Raw genomic sequence first — 20,385 nt, 5'->3', positions numbered from 1 at the left:
TAAAAACTGTGATTCAAAAGTGGCTTTGCCAGGTCAGACCTGATTTATAGTTGGTGTTTCATTTTCTCAGAAGAGCCACAAGGAAAAAAGAAAATGTCATGGGCTGACATTCTTGCACATTCTACTAACATTTATGTGGTCCTCACAGAGGGACATCCTGAACATGTAAGAAATATCAAATATAAGTCCTTATATCAAATACTGTAAGATTTGTATTTAGGGCAAGGAGTTAAATTCTTTTTACTTACCTCATCTTGCAAGACTTTTATGCAAATGTTTAATCCTCTTCACCCAGTACAACATCTGTTTACACAAAAGCCCACTGCTCTGTTGTAGGAATTTGACACCCTGGAGCAGTGACCCTTTTCTCCTTGTAACAGCAACCCCTTTCCTATTCCTCCTTCATTTCCTGTGCACCAATTCTTTTCAAACTAGGCAACTGAATAAGATTGTGGGATTGGCCTCCCCAGCCAGTGGGGAAAGGGTCAGCCACCAACTGGGTTAGTAAAAACCTGTGTGCTTCCTGCCTTGGTGTGTTTGCTGGTCCCAGGTACACCCTCCTGATCAGGAGCAAAGCTTGCCTTGTCCAGACACTTCATTTGGAACTGCTGTTTCTTTCTTTGTGAGCCTGAGTTTATTTCTAACAATGCCATGCCCAACACCCTCTTTCCTTTCATAACAGTTTCCCTTTATCCTCAAGGGACACACCCCAGGACTCTCAGTGGATGTGTGGAACTGTACATAGTAACAACTCCTACAGTCACTTTCTCTTGTGCCTCTATGCCTAACACAGAGTTCAATGTATAAATAAAAACAGCAGATTAACAACTAATAAGGTTATATTATAGTACATATACACTAGATACATATATAGTACATGTCCATATACACTATAATGTGAGCTAACATCAATGTGATAAGGTGAAGGGAGGTGAATGACACAGGCCTCATGACACAGTGCTGCAACAACTCACAATTATGGCACATAGAGAGTCATTGTCATCTGATATGCCACTGGCGATCAACCTCACACACAAGACAGCTAGTATGGTCCTCTAGCACGGCCACACGTTGCTACAATCAAATAACAGCCAAGTACAAATTAAGGGAGGAAAGACTTATTTTGGCCACAGCTCCAGAGGGCATAGTCATGGCTGTGATGGGCAGCTCCCATCACAGTGCTCAGGAAGCAGGCGAGGAGGGTACGCCTACACTCTAGAGGTTTCTCCCTTTCCTTCCATCTGGGTCCACAGCCTACGCCATGGTGGTGCCTAGCGTCAGGACAGGTCTTCCTCCCTCCCTTCCTCTCTGGAGGAAACACATTCCCAGACACGCTCAGAGGTATGTTTTAATAATCAGCAGGTTGTTTCTGAAGCCACTGAAGCTGACAAGTCTAAGCCTGACACTGGCTAACATGCCCATAACGCATGCAGAGGGGTAACACTACACAAAGGGTGGACGCATGACCTGGGCAGCAATGAGCATGATGGCACTGGATTTCATTGTGTTACTCAGAATTGTAGTTATAAACTTTCTGGAACATTCCATATCATGTTGTTGGGCTGTGGTTGACCACAGGAAGGTGAAACTTCAGGGGGAAAAACCTGTGGATAAGAAGGGACTACTGTATTTTATTTTTCTCTAAAGCACCTGTAGTTGGAGGTGTAAGGACCACTCAGAGAAAATATGCACTCCCAAATCCCTACAACTAGTAAATAGACTTTCTCTGGTAATAGGTGCGATTAAATGAAGGATTGTGAAGTGAGATCATCTGGGTGGATCCTAAATGCTTCATTTTCTTGCTGAGGATCTACGTGTTCTTCAGCCCAGCAGTTAAGATCCCCCTCTACGCACACAGGGATCTCTGGCAGCTCTCAGTGACTGGCAAGCAGGCTGTCTTGTCATTTGTCACATATGCTGTTTTCCAGGATAGTGGTTCTTTGGGGCTCAGAAGAGCTGGCAAGGTCCCTAAGAACAGTTTCAGGGTGCTGTTCGGAGCTCTTTACTGGGTCTGAACAAGTGTCCATCTGCCCCAGAGCCCTTAAAGCAGAGCCCATGGGACAAAGCCCAGGGGCACCCCCTCTCCAGCCTGGATTCTAAGAATGGCTGTACTAGGTCATGCTGAGGCCCTGGCAGAGCAAGCCAGACAACCCCTCTGCTAGCCCAGGAGGGTGCTGATTGCTTCATTATTGTTCCTGACCCAAGTGATCTCTCACTTCAGCAAAGGTTCCCAGTGGCAACTTAGCATTTGGATCAGATGCTCTGGGTTTTACCCTAAGCTTATTTAGTAGGTTTTGAGATAATATCTTGTTTTTCTTTTTGAAGTCTCATGTAATGCAGTCTGGCCTTGAACTCCTTACATAGCCACGGACTCGAACTTCTGATCCTCTCTGTTTCCATCTCTAGAGTGCTGAGATTCTAGGCATATGTCACCAGGCCCGATTTATATAGTGCTGGGGATGGAAGCCAGGGCTTTGTGTGGCTAGCCAAGCATCCCACCAAGTAGCCACATCTTCATCCCTGTATTTCTGGGTAAGCAGCCAGCTGGCTTCAAGCTCATGGGGAGATCTAGCTGTCCCTGAAACATCATGCCCAATGAGATAATACTCAAAACAACAACAAGAAGAGATGCCTTCAGTTTTACAGGGTCCCTATCTGCTCTGTGAAAGGAAACCAATCTGTTCCAGACTCCCAAGGGGAAGGAGGAGGAAAGCTGTCACAGGAGCAACTGCTAAAATGGAAGCCTTGACACAAGAAAAACTAGCACAGCATCCTGTACTCTCTGACATTTCTTGAAGGTTGTCAGTGGGGCTGGACCCAGTCCCATTGAAGCTGAGAGATGTTTCCTAAATACTGTGCTCCCATTAGTGTCCTGGGATATTTTTTTTTAAACTGATATAACTTATATTTCCCATGGGCACAGAATATCTTTAAGCATGCTTCCTGGAAGTATGCAAGTTATCTTCCCATTTCCTTGCTCTGTGACATGACAAGTGCTTCCTGGTCTAGCCACTTCTCTGTAGGATTCTAGTCTTTGATGTAAGTTGAGGAAGGAACAGAGCCTGTGCAGTGGGACTCAGTAGGTAGTGCTATGCCTTGGTGGGTGATGTATTGACATACAATCCGCACTGGGAGGTTTTACGTGGGTGGAAATATAACCTGACTGGTGTTTCAGGTGGGGCTTCAGGGAGGCAATTACAGTTAGAGTGGACCCTGGTCAGAGAAGGACCAGACCCAAGCATTAATGTACTTGCTGTCCCCCTGCTATTTGAGGACCTCGGCCCAGAATACTGAGCCAAAATTAGTCTCTTTTCCTTAAAACTTATTAGTTTTGGTCCATGCTATTAGCATTAGGCACGTTCTAATAATATTTTCTAAGTTTCAAGGTAGCATGGGCAGGAGATAGGGGCTTTTCAAGGACCCAGTGGAAGTGCGGTAATTATTCAGAAAGAACAAAACCAAGCAGAGTTTCCTACGTCTAACATTGGTGACTGTTTTCTCTCAGATCCCCCTAAACCATCAGCAAGGACACAATGAGACTCCAAAGGGCAATCAGAGTGCCCCCTGTAAGCTCAGTGTGTCTCAGCAGTCTCTGTAGAGGCAAGTACAGCATTGCCTGCAATCTGGGTTCTTCTCAGCAAAACCTCTGCTCACATGGAGACTTGAAACAAAATGACAGAGATGTCCTACATAACTGAAGAGATGGAGAGTTGAACAGCTCAGGTCTGATGAGTCAGCCTTGTGGCCTCAGGTGACCACTAGAAGATTCCTTTCTCTTAGAAACATCAGCAGATTTGATTGCCAGGCCTACAGTGAGCAAAGATCTACATTTGGGTGTCTTTTCTTTTTTGGTTTTTCAAGACAGGGCTTCTCTATGTAACAGCCCTGGCTGTCCTGGACTCATTTTGTAGAGCAGGCTGGCCTCAAACTCACAATAATCCACCTGCCTCTGCCTCCCAAGTGCTGGGATTAAAGATGTGTACCACCATGCCCAGCTACATTTGGGTGTCTTAGAGCAATAAGAAGGGACAGTCTCTCAGACATGAGGCTGAAATCAGGATAGGTGACTCCAGGCCTCTCTATAGCAAAAGAACCCTCAATAGCACCAAAGGCTTCTTGTGTCCATATTCAAATGTGCCCTTTAATAAGAACACTAGCCACAACACGTTTGGGGCCAAGCTTGCCCATAGAACCTGGACCCCATTTCCAAGTAAGGTTGCTTTTTTTTGGTACTGGGGTTAACTTTACAATGTATGAACAGACAAAATTCAACCTACGGCACAGAATGGAAAGTTCTAGGTGGGTTCAAGGTCTCCCTCCCTTTTTATTAACTGCAGAAGGTAAGAGAAGGTTTAAAACCTAGCAAAGTAACCTAAATCTAATACTGGTTCCTGCTTCAAGTACTTGCCTTTGCCAAGGCTCAGGCAGATCACAGTGACAATTTTAACTTCTTTTTGTGTGCGTGTGTGCACAGGTAGGTAGGGGTATGTATGCAGATACACAAGCCAGGAGTTGACAGATAGTGTTTCTCATCACCTCATATTTTTCTCTCTCCAAAGCCAGAGCTGGACCATTTGGCTAGACTGAGCCGGTGAGCCCCAGAGAGGCTCCCGTGTCTCCCCTTCCTCACCTCCCTCCACGTGAGCGGCTGTGCATGGCTTTCATGTGGGTGAGATCAAGCTCTTCATGGCTATGTGGCAAGTCCTTTACCCACTGAGCCATCTTCCTAGTCCCCTATTTCAACTTCTCTTTGAAGAACGAGACCTAAATTACCAACAGGTCCTAGGCTTGGCTACCTCTGTACTCCACTACTGGAGCCTTTGCCATCTGACGGCATCCCAGCAGGCTTTGTTCTCTCCCCTTTAGGTGGCACTGACATACTCCCCACACTCCTGGCCTCTCCCCTGAGCAAGCTCTGACTGGTCAAGCTGAGGGCTTGGTTCTTATGTGGACAATGGGATGCAGTGTGGAGGCCTGGCAGTCCTCCAACCTTGGCATGGCCCAAGTGCCCTGTTCAAACCCTAGTGAGAGTTGCATTCCACACTTGCATTCTTAACATGGGTCAGTTCGCCAAAAAACAAACCTTAGCCAAAAACATTACATTATGCCTAATTACTGGTTTCTGAATTACACATCTTTATAAATTCTTCTGAGATTCTATTGCACTGGGAAGACTCACAGAGCCCCAAGGACTGGGGCAGGGGGAGGTTGAGGGTTTGGGGCCCTCCATTCTCCTGTTTTGTGTGTACCACTACCTCTGTCATTTTGCCCATCTTTCTGTGCCAACGTCCTGTCTCTTTTTCAGGCCAGCCGACCCTTCCTCTTTCTCACTTTCATACCCTCTCCAGCTGTCTGACAGTCTGTCTCCTCTCCATGATCCTTGCTTTCTAAGTCTGACTTTCCTGGGATCTGGCATTCAGGGGATGTTGGAAAGGCTGGGTAGGCTGTCTATACCTAGACGTGCCCCACTGGCTATACTTGCCAAGATCCATCTGGATCAGGGCCTGTTTCTACTGTATACAAAGGGGCTAGAGAAGGCTTCCAAGGCAGCCAAGCCTGGGTTTTGCATAGATTCTTTTCTACTTCTCCTGGAGCTGAGGGGCCCCATTCTTGGCACCAGCTCCCCAAAACTACTGCAGCAGTGGGCAATCTGAGAGGAGAAATACCCAATGCTCTTAAAAGGCTGTTGTGAAGTCAGATGGAAGCCAGGCAACTGTTAGCAGCTGAAACTGTTAGGGCTCTCCTGCTTACCATGATCTGTTGAGTGTCAGAAAGAGTTCAAAGGAAAAGGGAATCCCAAACAAGTTTTGGGTTAATGAGCAAATTCTGTAAATTTAGCACCCCGATTTACTGGCTTTTATTGCGCTGGCCTGGGTTCTAGAAACAGGTGGTTATCACCTCTTTGGGACACTTATCTGCCACCAACAGTGCTATTGGGAAGACATGTGTCACTCTGGTTAGCAGTTTTTACTTCAGCCCTAAATCTAGAGGCCAGCAGGAACTATGAAGAGCTTCATAGACCATACATGTGGTAGGGATTTTCAGCCCAGGCAGCCAGTTCTTTCTTCAGCAAGGGACATCTTCCTCATTGCCTACTCCAGACCGTGCTCTCCTCATGCTCACAACATAACCCATCAAGACAAGCAGCCTTCTACAACACACTAGTTGTCACGGGACTTAACACAGAAAAGTCAACACTACTGTTGTTCTACAGGAAGGTTCTCGAAGAGTGCTCACTGCACAGATGACCACAGTCTTTGAGTTTGGCTTCTCTGGACCACTGGTTTGCAGTCTCCCTTGTATGGCTGCAGTACAGCATTGCCACAAGGAAGCCATTCTTTGATAGCGCTCGTGTGTATTTTTGTCCTCTTTTCTTTAAAGAGCAGCTTGTGCTATGCAGTCAACTAGCTCACCCAGTCTACTCCCTCCTTGCTCTTAGGGAGTTAGTTATCTGGCAATCTACCCTTCAGAACTGGATCTTTTAGACTCACTAAAGACTCAGAACCTTTCTTTTATCTCACTGGATCAGGTGGTTTAGACTGGACGGTTCTCCTATGAAGCATGATCTGAAGGGTGAACAGCAAGATGCTAATGCATTGCAACAGCAATACTGCTTTTCTGCTCTGCCCTCCTCCCGCATATACTTCCTCACAGAGAGAAGGTGCCACAGGTGAGAAGCACAGCTGATTGGTGGAGTCACGGGTTACCATGGATGGGTCCCGTAGCCCTAGGTTATGTTGACCTGCTTTGTGACTGACAGAGACTAAGGGCACCAGTAGATGTGCAAGAATTAGTGTGTCGTGGGATATTAAAAGATACACACACACACACACACACACACACACACACACACACACACACTGACAGTTAAAGGTTCAATGTGGGAATTTTACATTTTCTATGCGTCTTTTAGCAACAGCTCCTCCAGCCATGATGTGATGACTCTATAGACTGAACTGTTATGAGTTCAAGCAAGCTACAAGCCAAATACTGTAGCTTTCAATGTTGAAGAAACAGTTTCTTCAAGCACAGAGTCACCGGCTCCTGTCTGGAGACTTGGGGGAGTTAACGGGGACAGATTCCCGGCAACTGAGCTCCAGCAGGTTCTATTGCTGGGGTGTATCATATATCCTAAGCTGGTTCTTTTTCTGAATATTAAAGGTTTTTTTTTTTAATTGTTCATCTCCAAGTCCCCTTCCAATAAGGGCTTCTGAGTCCTTATTTCTAAGGTAGACTTGCAGCGAAGCAGTCTGACTTAGTATTTTTTCTTGATCTGGGAAAACAACAAGAAATCAGCATGTGCCTGGAAAAGAGCTCTAAGTAGTCTCCCAGATCCTGTTATTATTTTAAACTTGCTCATGGTCAGACTTGCAGAGGTTCAAACTATTGGCCGTCTTCACGCGGTGTGGCCATATTCTCCTTCGCTTACCTCCAGCTGTGAGGAGGTATGTCCACATGAGAGAAGACAGGCTGGGAAGCCCTGGCAGCTGAGCCAAAGATAGCCCCAAGCTGTCAGCTCTGAGCAGATGAGGCTCAGTCCCAGAATTTGGCTTCAAGTCCACTTTTGACTCCAAGTCATTTAACAGACTCCTCCAAAAGCTGAGGTCTGTTCCTGGAACAGAAACTTCTCTGGTTTTTTCCTAAAATACTCTTTTGAGCAGTTTCAAAGTTGTTCAGTGTTTTGCTAACATTTTAGGGAACTATGGAAAAACTGGCGCACCATAGGAAGAAAGAAAAAAAAATGCCAACAGGGAAACAGGTCGCCCAGGGTCACTGGTAAACTCCAACCACAGATGTGATCAGAAGTTCCTTCCTAGCTAGGAGCCTTGAGTTTGGTGTGTCACCCATCCCACAGGGACAGGTCGCTGGACGGGTACTGTTGGTGGTGATGGGTGCTGAGGGTATGATGTTGTGACTCAGTGGTTCCAAAGGCTTCCTGTGATCGTATATCTTGTGTTGTTCCTGTCACCATGATCCAGGCACTGGACCAGATATTAAGCTGTACATTCTGAGTGACTGCTGGAGATCTACTTCTCAAGGATAATCAGTGCTGTTCATCAGGCCCAATGGCTCTGAGGACTATGATGAAGGGGGCAGTTGCTGTCTTCCTGGTCTCAGGAAGATACTTCAGCCTTGGCTCTCTCTATTGGTTGTTAATGATGACTGCAGAACACATTCAGGTGATCAGTGCATAGTATGTATAAAAGGAAAATAAGTTCTACAGGATTTTTAGGAGCAGCATAGCCATAGCAACAAAGGAAAGCTTAGCTGAATTTAAAAAGCCATGTTCTTTAATGCCTTAAGAACCTCACGGCACTGCTGCCATTTATGTTGGTTTGTTTTTCCCTGCCTTTAGTAAACGTTTAAACTAGCAATCTTAAATTGTATAGTATGTCCTTTGGCTTTTACAGCATGTTCACTGTCCCCCATGTTTTCTGAATATTATCTTTCCATATGGGGGTTTGGTAAAGCCGGGATGTTGTTGTTTACTTAAGAATGTATACCCAGATCAGGTGGTGGTGGAACACACCTTTTATCCCAGCCCTTGGGAGGCAGAGGCAAGCAGATCTCTAGGTTTGAGGCCAGCCTTGTGTCTACAAACCAAGTTCCAAGACAGCCAGGGCTACATGGAGAAACCCTGTCTTAAAAAAAAAAAAAAAAAAAAAAAAAAACAAACCAAAGCAAAACAAACAGACAAAAAAAAAAAAAGAATGTACACTCAAACTCCTGGGATGCAGAGGCAGATAAATCTCTGTAAATTCTAGGCCAGCCTGGTCTACACAGTGAGTTCCAGGGCACTCTGCCGTAAACAGTGAGACCATGCTAAAAAAAAAAAAAAAAAAAGGATGTACCCAGATCCAAAAAGTTCAGTGTTTTCCATCCTTATTCACAGCTGTGTCTTTTGTATTTACACAGACTTTTGGGGACTCAGGAGGAGCTCCCATTATTTCTACTAGAGAAAATATACTAGTTAAATTTAGGAAAGAGCAGCGGTGTTTGCAAAGCTGACTTGAAGTTTAAAAGATGAATCAGAAATTATATAGCAAGGGAAGGGTTCTGGACTGGCGGTATAGCTCCAAGACAGAGAATTCACCTGGCGTATGCTAGGTTCATGTCCTAGAAACATGTGATGCCTGTAACCGAAGTAGGGTGGGTATGACAGCCGGTCTGTAGCCCCAGCAGGAGGGAGATGGATACAGAGGATCCCTCAGGGCAAGCTGCTTAGCCACTCTCAGAATCATCAAGACAGGGTTAAACAAGAGACCCTGACTCAGTAAATAAAACAGAAAGGGGTCCAGGAAGGGGGTATTCTCTCTCTCCCACACACACAGACAAACGAAAGAGTGTTATTCAGAATAACGCTGTCTTTCTTGATCATGTCTGTGGGCCTGAGAACTGTAAATACTTTCATTCCTAGAATCAATGGTCTTGAACAACAGTCCTTAATTAAGACAGTGAGGCATCACATTATGGAATACAGGACTCTTTCCTTTACAATGGCGAGTTCCCTCTTTGGGGGCATACCCACTCATGCTGAGAAAGAGAGGGGCTGTACACTCTGCCGTGGTCCCCGCTCTCCCCTTACCGTCAATGACAGTGCCATGCAGACAAAGGTGAACTTTTTGATGTGGGCCGAAGTGACGGCGTTGCTTGTGTTCGCCAGTTTATTGCTGGGGTTATTCTGGGAAAAGAGAACGGCAGTGATGACAAGGCTAGGTCACCCTTGGCTGAGCCCCCAGATCACAAAGAGCACCTTGTTTTATTTGACATGCCTTAAGTACCGATTTCAAGTGACAGCTTGGAAGATGGCTGTCACAGTGGGTCTCTGAAACAGCTGTCAGGTTCCTGCCCAGAGACATTAACCAGAGGGAACTCTGGGCTCTTTCAATTCTCTGCCCTTGGCACCAGGCTGCCACCTCACCCTGAAGGGCCTTGGCTCTGAAGCCTGTTTCCTGACTCATGTGTCCCCTTTTGGCTTCAGCAGACCCTGTGCCTGGCCACCAGGGTTGGTGTCTCCTTAAATGCCATGGATCACTGACCTCTCCTCCCTACCAAAGGAATAAAACTTCCCCTGAGCACTTAATGGCTGCTTTGTGCCCCAGACACACCTTCCCACCATCACTTCCACCTGCATCCCAAACGGGACTCCCACTCTCCCCCACATCCATGCATTTGTCTCTCCTCCCCTTCTGGATTTTCTGGTTTTCAAAGTACCCCTCTTCGAAAGGCCCATCCCCTCCCTAGCCCATCTGCTTGTGAAAGCCTGTCTAACCTCTGGCTTATAGACAGTTTCCTGGCCTCCTTCCCGATGATGCTGGAGCTGTGTGGATAGACGGGGTATCCTCACAGGCTTGACCCCTATGTATTCTGCAATCAGCTACTGCAGGTCTTGCCCACTCTCTGGCCCAGAAGCACTTAAGTAGAACAAGATATCAAGGAGCATCTGCCACACTGAACTGTAAGCCAATCCTGCAAGGTGCTTCACGTATGTGCTCATGGGACACTAAAAAGTACACTGAGTGAGCAGGCCTGCTGAGGCGGTCCCAGCTCACTGCCGGGCATACTCCTTGGAGCGTCTGGCCTCACTCCAAATCAGAGAAGAACCCAGCTTCATTATAGATCAATTCAGCTCCAGAGCCGAGGAACAAAAGCCATTCGTGAGACCTGGCTCCCCATTGGCTTGATGGAGGGTGAAGGTGGGGATCGACACTATAAAAACCAGACAGCCTCACTCAAACAGTCCCGGCCGACGCTGATGGCCGCTGTGAGCACTCCTATAGGACATCATTATTTGTAAGAAAGCATACACACATCTCTGCAGAAGCAGTTGAAATGAACTGGCACACCAGCTTTAGACAAGCACTTTCATTTTACTTGTCTAATGAACTCTTTGATACACAACAACTAAAAAAATAGAGAATTTGCACACATGGTTTATATTTAGTCGAATCACTCCACAGTATGTGAAAGATTTTAGGTCTCTTTTTCTGGAACCTACAGACAGGTCAAAGACTTCAATAGTCAAAGCAAGGAACATTGGAAGCCCACACTGAGGGGTCTAAGACATTGATGGGCAGATAGCATTCCCAAGCCAAACATGGCTTGGGACTGCTCGCTGGAATGTGTGCAAACAATGGTGAGGCTTTAAAAGGATCCCAAGTAACTCCAGTTTCTGGCCAGAGGTAGGCTCATTAAAGAAAAAAAATTCATAGCTTGTAACCTCTGTGATTAAGAGTAAAACAATGTTTTTCTTGGGTCCTCCTGCTGAAGACATAGAGGGTGGTATTGTTTAGTTTATTATTATTATAAGGTAGCCAAACTTCACAAGGGGCCATCCCAGCCAACAATTCACACATTGCAGTGCCTCCTCTCTCGGCTGTAAGTTGTGTTATATAATCTTACTTACCAGAGGGAGAACAGAAATTCAGCAAAGACTGACATCTGCCTTGGTTTTCTAGGACTTATTACACACAGTGTTCCATGAAATGAAGGCAGTGATTCTATCTACAGATGGCATTAATTCACCAAACAGAAGGTCCCTCTCTTAAAACGACTTAGACATTGCACAGTCTCAGAGATCTGTAGGAATCAACCAAAAATACGACCTAGGAGAGGCTCTTCATGCTGGTGCTGCATCAAATGTTGGTGACTGGTGCAGGGTGGGAACCAATAGGCAACTAAGGGAGGGCCACATCAGCGCAGTCCTGCGTAAGGTCACTAGCCCATCTCATGCTATGATTCCCGGAGGGACCCCTGCAGCTGAGAGGTGAGTCTGACTTTTCGAAGAGCGTGTGTGCCCAAAAAAGGAAGGGGAAGGGAAATGGAAGGCCAGCAGGAGGCTGGTCAGTATGGAAGAACACTGTCATGGGAGGTGAGAACAGAACCTGTGTGTGTGTGTGTGTGTGTGTGTGTGTGTGTGTGTGTGTGTGTGTGTGTGTATGTGTCGGGGGTGGACTTATGGTGGCCTTTGTCTAGACTTGGGAAATACCCTGGGCTTAGGGTGTAATGGGGGATGGAAGGAGTCTCTTGCAAGCTACATTCTACAAGTCTGTCCTTTGAGAAGGAGACCTTTTTGAGTGTGTGATTAAGTAGACCTTTACTAACTGACAAGCAGGACAGTTCCCACCAAGCCAAAGCGGAGGTCAGAAGGGTTAGATGCCTCCCTTGGTGGGGCCAACAGTAGCAGGAGGGCAGAAGTGCTGGCCACTAAGATTTTCAGCTGAATTGAGGGTGGAGGTATGGAGCTGGTGAGGGAGCTCCAAGCACCCCCACGGGCACCCCCACAACCACCTGTAACTCCAGCTCCAGATGTCCTCTGGCCTCTGTGGGCACCTGCATGCCTCTGGTGCACAGAAACTCATACACCACATACATGGACATAAATAAATACACCTTAAGGAAAAAAAAAATCCAGACAAACAGGAAGCAAGTCTTGCTACACAGACACTGTCTATGTATATCTCCCTGCCATAGCAAGACAGTCATATGCCCATGAGCCCAAACCCCTGCCTCATGTGTCCACAACTTGGACATCTAGTACAGGATCCACAAGTTATGACTGAATAATAGTAAGCCACAGGAACAAAGCCCAATGAACTTTACGGGGGTGTTTACTTTCCTCCTTGAAAATACTCACTCAAGAGGGATAATGTGACCCCGGGAATACCAATTTGGAAAGAAACAGTCCAGAATCTGCAGCAAGTTAAGCCCCACTCTCCTCTGTTATTCTCAGAGGAAAATGTCCAGCGTTTTTCCTTGGAGACCCCTGTCCATCAAGTGGCAATGTTATGAAGTGTGTTTCTGACACTGTGCCACAGAGGTCTCACCTTGTCAAAAGCAGGGTAGACAGCACGGATTTCTGTCAACCAGCCATATGGCATGTGACCCACGGGGTATGTAGCTGTCAGAATTGCTACTGCCTGCAAGGGAAGAGTGGACAGTGTTAGTGTGGGCATCCGCAGGAAGTCCTCCAGGATCTGCCAGGCTAGGCGACAAGGCGAGTGGCACATCTGTCCCTGTATTCACTGGCCACAAGATGGTCTGAAACCCAGAAGAGGTGTGTTTCATATAAACCTAAAAAGGAAACAGGCCAGATCCCCTGCTTAAAAAGCCAAGACTTCAATCCCCCTTCCTCAGACCCCAGAATCTTGGTTCTTCCCACTGGGCCTAACCAAGCTCCCAAGTCAATCACAATCTTACATGGTGCTTTGCACATGTGTGTAGTATGCATACAAGTACTCACATATGTGTGAGTACTTGTGTTGCACATGTGTATAGGCCAGGTTGACCCTGGGTATCTTTCTCAATTGTTCTTCACCTCATGTGTTGAGGGAGGGCCTCGCACTAGAGCCTATATTTGGCTCATCTAGCCAGTCATCTTGTTCAGAGGCTCCTGCATCTCTGCCTCCCGTGCTCTGGAGTTATGGGTAGATGCTGGTGATCTTGACTCTAGTCCACATTGTACTATCTCCTCCAGCTCAGTGTGGGTCCCAAAACTATATTAGGAGAAGAGACTTAGGCTGGCTCTGCTTCTCCACCTCCACGCTGATCTTTAGCACGACGGACTTGTTTGTCAGCGACTTTGTGCTACTATCTTTTCAACTCAACACATTTCAGGCTGCTTGGTCCTAGTGGTCCAACTCAAAACTTTAGTTCAGTGAAATCAATAAACATTCACACAGGAAAGCCTACTGATGGGTTTCCATGAAAAGGGTTTTCTTTTCTTGCATGAATGAAAAGGAGGAAAATGAAAATTTGGCATCTATGGCTGCACTCTGGCAGCTGGTTTTTTAACTCACTGGTAAAAGAGGAAGTCAGGCTTCTTTTGATTTAATGGACAGAGCAACTGTGCCCAGAACACAGGGACATGATATAGTCAGCAGCTATGTGAGGAAACTTGTGTGGTGTGGCATGGCATAACATAAAAAGAACATCATGCTAGGCAGGCCTAGATCTAAACCTCCCTTACACTCTGGGGTGAGTGAGATGGGAACCTTCCCCTGTTGGACCCCCATCTCAGTTTCTTCACAGAAATGTCACTGGTAAAATATTAAACATACAGGGATGATGGGAAATGACTAAAACGCAAATGAGTGCCTGAGCATAATCACACACAATGTTGAGCTTCTATGCCATAGCTGGCCATTTGGAAATGCCTAATACAAAATCTGTCCTCTTTTGGTTAATTTATGGGAAGATGGAATCATAGCACATAAGTGATGGTAGTTCCATACATTTTACTTGGAAAGTCAGTATGTGACGGGAAAAACTCCTGTACTATAGCAGCCACCAAAGATGCATCTGTGACTCAGATACCAAAATCCAGGAACAAACGGGCGCCAGAGAAATTATTCTGACTTTGATTTATAGGCATATTCTCCTGGCCAACAGGAGCGCTACCCAGGACATGGAAACTGGCAGGATACTCTGGGCTGGAGAGCTGCTGACAGTGCAGTCAAGGCCAGGTGTAAACAGGAGGCCCTAATGAGAAGCCACCAGCCTTTCTAAAGAATCAGAGGTGCCAGCAAGAGAATTAATTCTCCAGAAGGCAATGGAGGAAGAAACAAATGAAGTCATTCTGCCTCATCATCCCCTGATTGAAAGAAGGATGAGTCAACTGTTTCTGTGCAATGGCAGCCAGTTTCTAGATCCATTTCTGGAGCTTTGAGTGAGTGCACGCAGGAGACCCTCCTCTGGAGGAGGGCTGACTGTCAACGAGTCCATAGGTGGTATGGCATGTGTGTAACACAGGGGCAGAGCAGGTGAGGCTAGGCTGGGTCACAACAGACGTGCTAGAGTTCCTACAGGCATTTCCCACCATCCTTTGCAACAATGAAGAGGCTGCATCCTGACACTGTGGAGAAATGGAAGGGCCATGAGAAGGAGGCCAGCAAGCTGGAATGTTCTCACTATCCCAGCTTCTAGCAGGTTCTGTCCCTGTCTGTTCTCCTATGCTTCAGTTCCTCATGCACTAAGTGAGAAGGATGAAGTAGGTATCTTCTTCCATAGTCACAGAGATGTAAACTTCAAAAGTCACCCCCTTATGGCTTCAATTGACACTGTGTCATATGACCTAGTACCTTAGAAGTGCTTGAGCTCCTGAAGCAAACTAGAAATAAATTTGTATCATTTTTATCCCCCCATGTGTGCCCACAAAGTGTCCTACCTCTGTAGCAGCAGAGCTGCCACCAAGGTCCCGGGACACAAAGAGGTTGACAATGGGCCGACTGATTCGTTGTGTGGCCAGAATCAGAGCCAGAGGCCACCAGAAGCTCAGCATCTTTCTTATGGTTGCATCACCCTGTTTTGAGAGACAAAGGTCAAAGCTCATTAAGTTACAGAAGTAGAACAGAAAACAGCCTAAAATCAGAGCTTGTCCTTCTTATACCAATCAATAGCAACTTCATTATGCCTAACAATAACATACAGAAAAGCCTCTGAAGACATGCCAAGTTGAATTAAAATTAAGTGTACAGTCCTATTAGAAATTAATTCAGACAGCTGGCAAGCTACTGTGAAATCAAAGCAGACACTGAGTAGAGCTCGATGGATCCCGACCAGTGTTTTCCATGTGTGGAACCAGCCTCCATACAAGGTGGAGTCCAGTTCCAGGACCTGAGAAGCAGGTTTGAAATGAGTCTCTGTTTATGTCATCACAGTGGTTGGCTTGAAGCCATGTCTGTAGGAGGTAACTCTGAGAAATAAAAACCTATTATAATCTGCTTTGAAATCAGGCAATATATACAAATGTGTCCAATTAACGCAGAACTATTTAGCTCAGCCACAGAGACTCCCACCTCCAGAGCCTTCACAGGAACCACACACTGTGTGGAACAGTAAGCGAAGCAAAAGCAAAGGACAAGGCATGCCTGAAGACATCTGCAGCCAAGATGTGTGTTATCTTTCAAGTGTGGCTTCTGTTGTGAAATTTTGGTTTTGTTTTTTAAGAGGTTAAGAGTTACATCAAAGGACCGTCTCAGGCATTTTGATTTCTTTCCCTTTGTTAGAGGCTGAACATAAAGAGGGAGGGAGAAAGGAAGGGAGGGAGGGGGAGGGAGGGGGAGTGAGAGAGAGACATTGGTCTCATCCCATCAAGATAATTGTGACTGGTCAAGTGGTGGAAGTAAGTAGGTAGGATTTCAATGGTAGCTTGACTGAGGATGAGGCACACGGTTAACACAATTATTATTTGTGACACAATCAAAGCATTGCATGGTTAAGCTGGGGACTTGGGGTGGAGTGTGGTCAGGGTTAGACATAATCCTTCCTCTGCCTTATAGCTGGATGGAGAGAAATGGCGTCTAATGCACGTGGGTAGACGTAAGTACACACACAAGCCCAATACTCTCCATGACTTGTGATGAGAATGTTTGGCCTCGTGTGGAACATTGGGTGTTTTACTCTTAACTTGATTCTTTTTTTTTTCATGTTTAAAGTTCAGTGATTGTATTTTTAAATATTTTTTTAATTTTTTATTAATTACACTTTATTCACTTTGTATCCCCCCTGTGGTTCCCTCCTTCCTCCTGTCCCAATCCCTCCCTTCCTCTACCCTCTGCATGCATGCCCCTCCCCAAATCCACTGATAGGGGAGGACTTCTTTTCCTTCCTTCTGATCCTAGTCAATTAGGTCTCATCAGGAGTGGCTGCATTGTCTTCTTCTGTGGCCTGGTAATGCTGCTTCCCCCTTCAGGGGGAAGTAATTAAAGAGCAGGCCAATCAGTTCATGTCAGAGACAGTCCCTGTTCCTATTACAATGGAACCCACTTGGATACTGAACTGCCATGGGCTACATCTGTGTAGGGGTCTTAGGTTATCTCCATGCATAGTCCTTGGTTGGAGTATCAGTCTCAGAAAAGACCCCTGTGCTCAGATTTTTTGGTTCTGTTGCTTTCCTTGTGGAGTTCCTGTCCTCTCCAGATCTTACTGTTTCCCACTTCTTTCCTAAGATTCCCTGCACTCTGCCCAAAGGTTGCCCATAAGTCTGAGCATCTGCATTGATAGTCTGCAGGGCAGAGCCTTTCAGAGGTCCTCTGTGTCAGGCTCCTGACTTGTTCCCTCTTTTTTAACTTGATTCTTAATTGGCTTTTAAGGCCCAGGACAAACTGAAACTTCTCCAAGGAGGCTTTTTAGACATCAGGACCAAAATTGGAGGCCTTTGGGTTCCATGGAGTATCGACACTGTTTTGGACTCATCTAGGTTTGTTTGTTTGTTTGTTTGTTTGTTTTTCCCTAATAGTTGCTTCTTTGTTGGTCTTACCTGCCTATTGAGTTATAAATCTGTTTGAAAGTAAAGGCCATATTGTAAGGTTTCCCATCACACTATGGTACCTAAAGTTCTTCGTGGTCCCTAGGACGTGCCCAATTAAGAAACTGGAACTACCAGTACAGAGAGTATATAAACAGAGTCTGGGCCATGCTATGATATTAAAAATTATAAAACATGAGCACAAAGGTCCCATGAATCTCATGCTTTCTGGACTACAAAAGAGGTTACCATAGAGAGTACAAGCAGGTACAAATGCTGTGTCACCATTGACCTGACATGACACACTGTCTCCTCCTTTGGCGAGGCTGGATAGTCACTTCTAAGATCATTCCCATCTGTAGAGTTCATGATGCTCCTGACTGCCATCCCCTCAGAAAGCCCCTAGCACTTGATCTTTAGGCTCATTACACTGAGTTCTCATTTTATATTCTCTGGGTCTTGGTCAGCCCATGGCTGAACAGGTAAAGACAACCCTGTGGGTTAAGCAGAGAGGGTAGGGGGGCAGAGAGACAGTAAAATGGGAGATTGAGTATGACCAACCCTTGATGCATACCAGAATGAAAACAGGGCATCCTGTTACTTTGTAAAACCAGTATGTGTTAGTATTTTGAACAGTCAAACCATGCACACACCCCCAGCTCTGGGCCGCTCCTGTCCGGGATGATGTCGTGGATGTTCCTGTAGTAGCCCAGGCACAGTGTGGTACAGCGCACAAGCGCACCCATGTACAGAGACAGGATGGGGATGAGCAGCGGCTCTCGGCATTCCAGGTGACTGTGAAGAAGAATGGCTACAAAGACAACCTGTGGGAGGAGAGCAGGGCAGGTGAGCAGAGCAAGGGGAGTTGGTCCACGGAGGTTGGGCTAGCCTCCTGAGCCCAGGAGCTGACACAGAGAGCTGACCACTGGCTTTAGCTCAGTTCTGACCTCCTATGATCCAGATGCAGATACCTGGGGTTGACTGGGGGTTCACAGCCGTGGTTTTGTTAGATCCACCACTGAGACTATTTAAGTCAATTGTACTCCTTATTAAGATTACTCGCTAAGAAATACCTGGAAACTCTGGCCTCTTAGCTGCCTCCCCAATGGCCACTGTAGGCTTTTTCCACAGCAGAGAAAAAAGCCATGATAGTCAGTGATGTGCAGGGGCAGATAGGCAGGGACATTTACAGGATAAAATTCACTAAAAATGCTGTTCCCAACAGTACTGCAAATTAAATTTTAAAAAACAACATACTACGCTGGGAAAGTTATTAAAATATTAGCTGCAGTGTGACTACAGTGCCCATTTGTTTCTGGAGTAAGAGACCTGGATGTCCTGTACTAGAAAGTAGCAGGCTTCATATTTACCATCTACAAAACTTTTGCTCCAAGCCACAGTGGTGATACTTAGAGGCTGAAAAACAGGTTGTGTGGTTAGTAGAAGTGACCATAGTCAGTAAAGACTGAAGTGCTGATGACGTATAAATCTCTCTTGGATGGTGAAGTTTCGAAATCAGAGTTTTACAAAATTTTAACCACCTCATCCCGCAGCTGCCAGAAACGTGGCAACTCTCACCACTGGGTCCTCAGTGCACAGAACACAGAGGTGCCACAAGGATATGTGGCTGTGAGCAGGCAGCCGAGAACATGGGCAACTTGAGCAGACACAAGTCGGGGAGGTGTTCACTGACACTGTCTCATTCACCCAGTCTCATACACATTTGCCATGCCAGGAGGACGTGCTGAGGAGTGGCAGAAGGAAGCATTGTCTCCATGCTGCTTCCAACCGGACCAAAGGCAGTGAACTGAAAGATGTGAAGAGCAGGGGGAAGAAGCCTTGCTAGGAAACACTGGATGGCCCAGAAGCTTGGGCATCTGGGTTGTGGACACAATGCTTATTTACTTGGCTATGTAGTGAGAGTTGCCTAGGATGCCCTTTTATGTATGCTCGGAGTGGCATATCCATGGCAAGCTTCACATTTTTACCATCAACAGAAAGTGCACAGTAAACTACAGTGGTGGTATGTGCAGCCTGGAACCTGGTGTGTGGAGTGAAAATGAGAAGCTTGGCGTGTCCTCTAAAGCCTAAGCTGTCAGGACAGTTCTGAAAGATAGAAGTCCAAGGAGCAGGATCATGGAGGAGGATTTGAGGAAGAGGGAAGACATGTAGCAAAGAGGAGTAACCGTGGGGGGTGACAAGATACCAGCCCATACAGCAGAAGGGTGATGGGTAGATGAGCTTGTCCAGGGGAGCACCCAAGGTCAAGGTGAAGATGCTGTCAGCATCCCCCTGAAATTGTAACAGACCAAGCAGGTGGCCCAACACCTGTCAGGGCCTTATATCCTCTTGGCAGACCACATCACTTAAAAACTCAAAGCGCCTATGCACTTTACATTCTGGTTGAGATTCACAATTCTGAATCTGACATGGCCACCCAAAGCATGTCAGGTTATGTTCAGAAGGAACCTGCTGCGTTAGTTCTGAGTATGTTACCCGTGAAAGCTGATACTGGCCCCAGGCAAGGTACTGCTACTCGGCAGAGTCAGCCCCAGACTGACTTCTTGAAGCTAACAGTCTAGTGGAGAGGACAGACACACTAACCAAACAATGGGCTAGTGAGCTCACACTGCCTGTCATGACAGAGCAGATGCGGGGGAGGGAAGCATTTCTGTGGGCACCGCCCAGGCTGAGCAGAGGTGGGAGGAGTGGGAAGGAGGTGTGGGTAACTGAGGCAGAGTGTTTCTTCCAGGCTGGAGGAGCTGTGGTAGGTGGACTGTGGACCAGGGAGCAAGGTGGGACAAGAACCATGATGGAGCCAGACAGGCAGAAGGAAGTGGGACTCAGCCCTTTATCAGTCAGCATTAGGACCGAGAGTTTCAAGTATCCCTTTAATCAGAGGCTGAGGTGGTCAGGGTTTCAGTGGGTGAGATAGCTGTGGCAGCATCAGGAACTGTGGAGATCCAGGGTGGCTGGGTGGACTGGGTGAAGAGGCCACTCACTACTGTGGATAGGAAGGGGTGATTCTCAGTCAGAGTGAATGACAGCAGCAGAGAGGGGCACAGCAAGGGGAAGAAAGGCCGAAGCTTAGAAGAGAACCCTTCATGATAAAGGGAGATGCTCCCAGGGTGGCTCCT

At 46.5% G+C, this 20,385-nt stretch overlaps 1 protein-coding gene across 1 annotated transcript in view; it reads right to left on the bottom strand.

Moving 5' to 3' along the window:
• The window catches only part of Ankh (ANKH inorganic pyrophosphate transport regulator), a 138,715-nt gene that overhangs the window by 16,943 nt on the left and 101,387 nt on the right, over positions 1 to 20,385 (bottom strand). Inside the window, exons 5-8 of the mRNA XM_055618989.1 lie at positions 17,902 to 18,072; positions 15,167 to 15,301; positions 12,828 to 12,920; positions 9,587 to 9,682 (exon numbers count right to left, since the gene is read on the bottom strand). Of these exons, the coding sequence (XP_055474964.1) occupies positions 9,587 to 9,682; positions 12,828 to 12,920; positions 15,167 to 15,301; positions 17,902 to 18,072 (495 nt within the window). The remainder of the gene's footprint in view (positions 1 to 9,586; positions 9,683 to 12,827; positions 12,921 to 15,166; positions 15,302 to 17,901; positions 18,073 to 20,385) is intronic.

Source organism: Psammomys obesus, unplaced genomic scaffold (genome assembly GCF_907164565.1).
Source record: "Psammomys obesus unplaced genomic scaffold, mPsaObe1.curated_primary_1811, whole genome shotgun sequence".
In the NCBI taxonomy this organism is placed as follows: domain Eukaryota; kingdom Metazoa; phylum Chordata; class Mammalia; order Rodentia; family Muridae; genus Psammomys; species Psammomys obesus.
The sequence above is the reverse complement of the archived record's forward strand: the minus strand, read 5'-3'. Positions and strand labels throughout refer to the sequence as shown.